The sequence below is a fragment of the Camellia sinensis genome, chromosome 7, assembly GCF_055761805.1.
Source record: "Camellia sinensis isolate YWXY chromosome 7, ASM5576180v1, whole genome shotgun sequence".
Taxonomy (NCBI): domain Eukaryota; kingdom Viridiplantae; phylum Streptophyta; class Magnoliopsida; order Ericales; family Theaceae; genus Camellia; species Camellia sinensis.
The window spans coordinates 81343977-81352306 of NC_138967.1; the positions used below are offsets into that span (position 1 = coordinate 81343977).

Here is an 8330-nt window from a genome sequence, read left to right on the forward strand (position 1 = left end):
TTAAAAATATTCACTAAAAAAAAAAACTCGAAAAATTAAAAATTAATTTTCAAAAAACTAAATTCAGAAAATTGAAACAAAAGGCACTAATGATTTTTTTTTCTTTTTTTATAGTCAAAACTTTGCAGAGAAATTTTGTGACCATTTAAATAATAGTGCAGGCTGTACACTTCAGCGGATGTAACAATCTTCAACTTAGTGGATTGCACTCTGTTAACCCCCCAAGAAATCATATTACAATAAATAATTGTAAAAATGTAATCATCTCTCATATTAATTTAAATGCACCGAGGAATAGTCCTAACACAGATGGAGTTGACATTTCTGGGTGTAGCCAAATTCAAATCCATGACTCAAACATCGCAACTGGTAAATAACTTGTCTTAACCATTTTCGTGTTGTTATTATTGTTGTTATTGTTATTAAATTGTAACGGGCTAATTTTAGTGAACTACTACATAAATAGGTGACGACTGCATTTCTATTCGTGGTAATTCCTCCCTTATAAACATAACTTGCATGGTTTTAAAAACCGGACCGGACCGGCCGGTTCAACCGGTTGAACCGCCGACCTGTCGAGGTTCCGGTCCGGATACACCCATAGAACCGGTCACAGTGAAAAACCGGCCTATTTTGGGAGAACCGGGAAAACCAGCGGTCGGACCGGCGAACCGGTCGACCCGGTTCCGGTTCACCGGGTTGATAAAAACGAACTTTTTGTATTTTTTTTTTCTTTCTTTCTTTTCTTTCTCTTTCTTATATTATATATATATTATATATATATATATATAATAAAAATTTAATTGGAAACTCTCTTTTAAGGGTCTCCTCTTGTGAGGAATCCCATTGAGAGCTTGAAATTATTGTGAAAGCCTCTATCTATTTATAAGAAAAAAATTCTTCCAAAAAAACTCAAGAAATCTATGTGGGATTCAATCAAATCTATTGGAGGGAAACTTAAAGTTTTGATATCCCTCCAAAATTTTTGCTCTTCTTTCAATCAAATTATTTGAATTAAAATCATATGGAGGGAATATTGAATATTGAATATTTGATTTCTTCTTCCAAAATTAAAATTAATAATATTTTTAAATATATTTTTATATTTTTTAATAAAAAAAATATTAAGAGAAATATTTAAGATTATTAAAATTTTTAATTTTTAATTTTATTACTTATATTTTTATTTAAATATAATTTTAATATATTTATGACGTCACGGTTCGATTCCGGTTCAACCCGGTGACCCGTCCACCCGATCATTTTTCCGGTTCACTCACCGGTCCGGTTTTTAAAACATTGATAACTTGCATTACAGGTGGTCCATGCCATAAGGTAACTTGTCAAAATCTCAATCTTGATTTGCTTTATTTTTTTATTTTTTTATTTTATCAAGTTATATTATCTGTACTATGTATTAAGGACAAAGAGGTTTTTAGTGAGGAGTTCTGTGAGCATTTCAATATCTCATACTGATTTTCTTGATTTTTTTTTAAAATTTTAAACAATTAAAAAAATATCCATAAACTAGCTTCCATTTAACCATATAAAAATAAAATTCTAATTAGTACATGATTTATGTTTTTTAAGAAGGAAAATATACTAATGCTTTTCAAAATATATATTGTTTTGCTTTTAACTATGGGAAGCAATTCATCAGAATAAGAAAATAAAGATGTCCAATTTCGAATATTCAAAGATTGACTTCTTATGTGCATATATTTTTATCTTTTCATAATTAGTCCAGGATTTATAATTTTTAAAAGGAAAATGTGCCACTGCTTTTAAAAATACATTTTTGTTTTACTTTGAAATATAGGAAGCAATTTGCTAGAATAAGAAAATAAAGATGTCAAATTTTAAACATTCAAAAATTGGCTTCTTATGCACATATATTTCTATCTTTTGAGACACATAAATTTTCTTTAGAATAAATTTTCAAATCTCTTATTCTCAAAAAAAAAAAAAAAAAAAAAAAAAAAAACCTTACAAATATCATGTTAGACAAAAAATTAAAAATAATAAAAATATTTTAGAAAATTTTATCTGTATTTATATCTATCTGTAACAAAAAGCCACAGTTTCAAAATCTCATGTCTAATTTCTTTATTTTTTTAATTTTAAAAAATTCTATTAGGTAATTATTCCATGATTTATGGCTTTCAAATAGAGAATATACTAAACTATTTTAAAAGTAAATTAAAAAGAGAACACTTTTATCATAAATCTCATAATTTACGGTGAAATTTTTTATTGTAGCCTCTTTGAGAAGGCTCCGTTTGGTAAGCAATTCAAATTATAGTTTCACCCGTTGATTTGAGTGTGTTGTTTGTTTTGAGCTTTCAAATCATAATTCTATACCCATTTCTCAAAACTCAATTCAAAACATAATCATTACTTTTAAAAAATCATAACCAAACACATAATTCAAAACTCAATGCAAATCAATATTTTAATTTTGTTAAGATTTTAAATATTTTAATATTTAAATATGTTACGATTTTTTTAATTTTTTGAATATTTTTAAATATTTTAATTTCAAAATATTACGATTTTAATTTTTTAAATTTTAAATTATTTTATAAAAATAAATTCAAACTCTATTTTATAAAAATATTTTCAAATATTTTAATTTTTTTGTTATGTATTTGGTTATGATTTGAATGTAGAGTTGTGAAAGTAGTATAGAGTTTTGAGTTATGTGTTTAGTTATGAGTTTTAAAAATAATTTCTTAATTGAGTTTTGTTTTATGTGTTTGGTTACGATTTGATTGTAGAGTTATTCTTAAATTTAAAATATTAACATTTTCAATTATTTAAATTTTTTGAATATTTATTTAAATTTTTTACTTATTAAATTTTTTAGATTATTTAACTTATTTAAATATTTATGATTTAAATTTTTTGAATATTTGTTTTGAAAAAAAAATTATTTCCTTTGTAGTATTTTCTATGAAAAAATTGATTAATATTACTTTCTGTTAATAATAAATTTTTTTAATTGAATTTTAAAAAGAGTTTGGTTATTATCTTTATCAAAGTAACTAAATGTTTAGTCAAATTGTAGCTAAAAACCTAGTTTTCTATTTTAGCTAACCTTATTTTTCTTGTCATGCTCCAACAAACTCTCCATTTCTTTCTCCATTCAATTTAAATATTCCTTATTTATTTTTTCAGAAAAATTATATTTTTCAAATGGACACTTAACAGCCATATTTTTTAAATAGAAACTTTTGTAATAACGGTAATATTTTCAAATAGGTACTTTTGCAACGGCCATATTTTTTAAATAGAAACTTCTATAACGGTCATATTTTCAAATGAATATTTTTGCAACGGTTATATTTTTGAAATAGATACTTTTCTAACGGTCATATTTTTTCAATATAAATAAGATCATTCCTCTTTAATTTTCATCTACCTCATCCAGTTTTCTTCAACATTAAGTGTTTATTTTCTCACTATGCGTCGCAATTATGTACACAATATGATTCTTAATGAGTCGGACTCTAATAATGAGATAGAGATAGTTACAGTAGTCAAAATGGAGGAAGAATCAACATCACGCCATGGTTCTATACAACGTTGTCTATTCATTTGGCGTAATACTTTAGAAGGCCACCAAAGGCTTTTTCTCGACTATTTTGCTGAATCACCAATATATCCTCCCAATGTATTTCGAAGAAGGTTTCGAATGAATCGTTCACTTTTTCTCTGTATTCATTCCACACTAAAAGCTCATGAACCATATTTTGTTCAAAAAAGAAATGGTGCTCGAGTCCTTGGTTTGTCCTCCTATCAAAAGATGACTGCTACACTTAGAATGCTCGCTTATGGAGTAGAGGCTGATTTTATGGATGACTATGTAAGGATTGGAGAAAGTACTGCAATGAAAAGGTTAAAAAAAATTGTTAAAGTAGTGGTTACAATTTTTTCTGATGAGTATTTGAGATCACCAAACGAAAATGACATTGCTAGATTGCTAACAATTGGCCAAAGTCATGGATTCCCTGGGATGTTGGGGAGCATTGATTGTATGCATTGGAAATGGAAGAATTGTCCAACTGCATGGAAAGGTATGTATTCTGGTCATAATCATGAACCTACAATTATTTCAGAAGCAGTAGCATCATATGATCTTTGGATATGCCATGCATTTTTTGGGTTACCGGGGTCTCATAATGACATCAACGTGTTAGAACGATCTTCTGTATTTACCAAGCTTGCTGAAGGGCGTACTCCTTCTGTCAATTACTCAATCAATGGTAATGATTAAACAATGGGATACTATCTAGCAGATGGTATATACCCATAGTGGTCAACATTTGTCAAAACAATTCCATCTCCACAAGGAAATAAGAGAAAGCATTTTGCTGCAGCTCAAGTCGGCAAGGAAAGATGTAGAACGTGCTTTTGCAGTTCTTCAAGCACGATTTGCAATTGTACGTGGACCTGCATGTTCTTGGGAACGTGAAACACTTAAGAACATTATGAAGGCATGCATAATACTGCATAACATGATTGTTGAGGATGAGCGAGATGTTAATGAAGCAGAAGACTACGACTATGAACAAACCGATGAAAATCCCCATGTATCTGTTTCACATGACCAAACAACTGAACTTATGGAATTCATTCGACGCCATCATCGCATTAGAGATAGAGAAACTCATTCTCAACTACAATCGGACCTCGTCGAGCACTTGTGGAAACTACATAGTCAATCATAGCAACTAGTAATTTTAAATTTCGTGGTCACATGATGAAAACTCATTAGTCTTGATTGTAATTTGAAATTTTCCAAGCATTAATAGCTACATAATTTTTCTGTCAATATTCTTTAGAATTTTTACATAAGGAGACTACAAACTTCAATTGCAAATTTAAGATCTGATGCATGCCCTGCAATTGCAAATTTGCAACCAAAGCCTGTCTCATGAAGGATTACATAAAAATACAATGGGTGTAAATTTAATATAATGCATAAGATGAGTCCTCTACAAAATTATTTAACAGCTAAAAACTCTCGAAGCAGCTACAAATGGTAAAAACAATCAATCAGCCAGTTGTCCCTACAGGCTTAACTCATCATCATAGTCATCATTCAGTTGTTAGCAACAACACCATCTGCTAAATCTAATAAACACAAAGTGCTCATACTGATATCTCATTCCATTAGAACGGATTTATGTGTCATCAAAATAAATACTAACAAATAAGTAACTCAAAAAGTTATACAATATTACAAACTTCCATGAAGCATCAGAAAATGTTTTAGAGGAACAGTCAGTGCAAAGCTTGGAAGCCAAATGTAACGCAGGACTTCAATTCTTCTGGCTTTTTAAGCATTTCAGTCATTAAAGATATCAATTAGTTGATCAGTTACTCAAAATCTCCAAACAATATAATAGTTTTCTATAGGCTTCTGATATTTGCTAAAAGAAAAAAGAAAAAGAAAAAGAAAAAGAAATTATATATGAAAACCAAAAAACTGTCAACCAATGACCTCCCATCATATGGCTCCATGTAAAAATCAGATACAACCACCCAACTGCCAAAAACCAAAATAGACAGATAAATATGTCAATCAATAATTTTTTTAAGCAATAAATTCAGTAGAAAAAAACATTAACCAAGAATTGAAGCTTCAATGTCAACTGCAATATTTATCACTACTAACTGTATTAGTTCGCAACAAGTTATTTTCCACATATTGAACAACCAAGCTTGTGGTACAAAGGAAAAGAATACAATCCTCATTTATGCATTAATAAGACATTCTTATTTATGCTATGATTATTAACCTGATAGGATTACATTTGATTACAAATTATGGACAAATAGTCCCCGACTATCATGTCCATGTCCAAAAGAATAGCCAACTCACAACAACATTGTTCAACATAATCTATCTTCTTAATGCATAACAAATAGACAGTAGAGGAAGATGAAACAGTAGAGGAAAATGAAACAAAATCTGTCCAGCAGAATCTGTTATTTACCTTATTCAACAGAATCTGTCCAGCATTGATCTGTTATAAACATTGTTCAACAGAATCTGTCCAGCAGCAGATCAAATAGACAGTAAAGGAAGATGAAACAGAATCTGAAGCAGAGCAGCAGCAATCTATATAAAATTGGTTCATGGAATTGCTGTTATTTACCTTGTTGCTCTCACTACTTTGCTCTTTCAGGTCAGTTTAATTTCGGAACATAATCTATATAAAAATAATATATAGCATTTACAGAAGGAGTTACATATAAAAGACACTATAAACTTGTATACAGATAAATTTTATATGGATTAGAGCTTCGATTTGAATTCTTCCCGCATGGAAGCCTTAATAGACCACAAAAAATGTCCAACTTCAACCAATGAACAAATAGTCACCAAAAATAAACCTAGGTACACCAAGATACTTATATAATCTAGAATATAGATGCCCCTAAGCAGTCATTTATTCATTTTCATAGCAAGGTAAATCAATACTTAAAAAAAATGCACTGAACCATGGCATTGTTCAACAAAAACATGATATGTTTACGTAGAAAAATATATTCCAATAAAAACTAACTATTTAGTACTCCTTTGACTTTCAAGAATTTCCATTTGGCGGTGAAGATAATATTGTTGTTGCGTTGGAGACAAACCATTTGTATCCATCATTATAATTCTCTCCTCTTCTTTCAATTGCTCTGCTCGAATCTTTTCTTGTTTAATACGAAATTGCTCTTGGATTTCCTCTTTCATAATTCGAATTCTCTTTGGCTCAAGCTCTTGGTTAATACGATTCTACTCTTGCTCTTAAAGACATGCTTTCTCAAGGATTTCCATTTTCTTGTCATTTGCTTTCTTTTTGTCTTCCATTATCCCACTCAATATCCCTGCATAATTTGAACCAGTTGAATCTTTAATCTTTCGTTTATTCAACCACTCTTTTTCAGCCTTCCTACCTAGTGGCCTCTCCAAGTCTACATAAGCATCATGTGAGACATCATCCTTTGCTAGATTTATCGCCTCTGGAGCAAAAGGAGAAGATGTTGCTGATGTTTTTTTTTTTTCCGGTTTTTTCTTCTCACATTCCTCTAACCATTTTGGTTGGTACCTCAACACATTCCAACAATGTTCAAAAGGAAACGATGCTTTTTGGAATTCTTGATACATAAGTTTGGCCTTGCCAATCTGAAAAATTAAATGAATAAAGACTAATTAGCATCTTCAAACAAAATGGCAATTATATCTAATTTAACGGTGTGTACACAATGTATACCTTGTCTTGCTCATTTACTCCACGTTGATGCATTGATTCAATTTGAGCAAAGAACCCACAAAACTTATTGGTTCCAAATTGAATAGTTGACCACCGATTCATTAAAGAATTCTGATTACGTTAAAAAGTAAAAGTCTTGTACTTGTGGAAATACTCACAAACTCTATTCCAATATGTCTTGTGCTTCTGCTCATTTCCGTGTATTGCATCCAAACTTATATTGAACCATGCCGATACAAGGAGATTGTCTTCTTCTGTAACGCCCTCAAAATAATACATATAACCCACATTCTTGACATGCATAATCATAAGAGAATAAAACATATTTCCATTCATCAGAGTATTCATCACAAAAGTATTACATGTTGACAACAAAAGTAAATGCCCTATGGGCTTACAACTTTCCAAGTCAACACTTGGGTACAACAAAAGAAGAGTTCTAACTCTTTATACAAAATAAGCCCTTGGCTTGAATTTACATGTAATACCAAAAAGAGAACAACAAAAGGTCTATCAGCCTCAAGCCTCCCAAGCTACGTCCTTGGAGGTGGCATGCCGCTTGAACCTGAAAATGATGTCCCATATAGGGTGAGCCAATGCCCAGTAGAGATATACTAAACCAATTATGAGAAATGACTAAGACATTAGCATTTGATGAATGGCTAACACTTGTAAATCAATTTACTATACAATCCAGTTTCATGACAAATATGTCTATGTTTCATTCCACTTTCCTTTACTTTACAACTTTGATTCATAAACATGGCTCAAAACCTGGCCAAACAATTAAATGAGACTATAACTCATATTAAACCACTTCCGTTATTCACAATTCAAATGAGACTACAACTCATGTCGAAAACACTTCCAATACTTCAATTATCTACGTTATGCAAACACAATTAGAATTTCGGGACTTTCACCCTGGACACTCCGGCCAACTTAATTATCAATGGACTCCATCCCCTATCTCCTCTCAAACCATGGAGTACATCCCCTATCTCCTCCCAAACAACATACATATACAATGTATTTAACAAATATCATATACAATGATCA

The 8330-nt window shown here is 30.5% G+C and overlaps 3 protein-coding genes across 3 annotated transcripts; 2 read left to right on the forward strand and 1 right to left on the reverse strand.

Moving 5' to 3' along the window:
* The first annotated feature begins 3463 nt into the window (after positions 1 to 3463).
* Positions 3464 to 4276, forward strand: LOC114286175 (uncharacterized). The gene has a single exon (XM_028229271.2). The coding sequence runs from the start codon at positions 3464 to 3466 to the stop codon at positions 4274 to 4276; it is 813 nt and encodes a 270-aa protein (XP_028085072.2).
* A 22-nt stretch (positions 4277 to 4298) lies between these two features.
* On the forward strand, positions 4299 to 4940 carry LOC114286174 (uncharacterized). The gene is made up of 2 exons (XM_028229269.2): positions 4299 to 4592; positions 4845 to 4940. The coding sequence occupies exons 1-2, from the start codon at positions 4299 to 4301 to the stop codon at positions 4938 to 4940; spliced, it is 390 nt and encodes a 129-aa protein (XP_028085070.2).
* A 1865-nt stretch (positions 4941 to 6805) lies between these two features.
* On the reverse strand, positions 6806 to 7373 carry LOC145795908 (uncharacterized). Its single transcript, XM_082880848.1, has 2 exons — positions 7272 to 7373; positions 6806 to 7183 (listed from the first exon to the last, which is right to left on the reverse strand). Exons 1-2 carry the CDS (start codon positions 7371 to 7373, stop codon positions 6806 to 6808), a joined length of 480 nt encoding a protein of 159 aa, XP_082736974.1.
* Positions 7374 to 8330: the final 957 nt, after the last annotated feature.

Excerpts from the sequence above, each read along its gene's own strand:
- LOC145795908 (XM_082880848.1), bottom strand. The coding sequence starts at position 7,373 with ATGAATCGGTGGTCAACTATTCAATTTGGAACCAATAAGTTTTGTGGG. Across the intron at positions 7,184-7,271 it reads GAGTAAATGAGCAAGACAAG|ATTGGCAAGGCCAAACTTAT; the intron begins GTATACATTGTG and ends TTAATTTTTCAG.
- LOC114286174 (XM_028229269.2), top strand. The coding sequence starts at position 4,299 with ATGGTATATACCCATAGTGGTCAACATTTGTCAAAACAATTCCATCTC. Across the intron at positions 4,593-4,844 it reads AAACCGATGAAAATCCCCAT|AATTTTTACATAAGGAGACT; the intron begins GTATCTGTTTCA and ends AATATTCTTTAG.
- LOC114286175 (XM_028229271.2), top strand. The coding sequence starts at position 3,464 with ATGCGTCGCAATTATGTACACAATATGATTCTTAATGAGTCGGACTCT.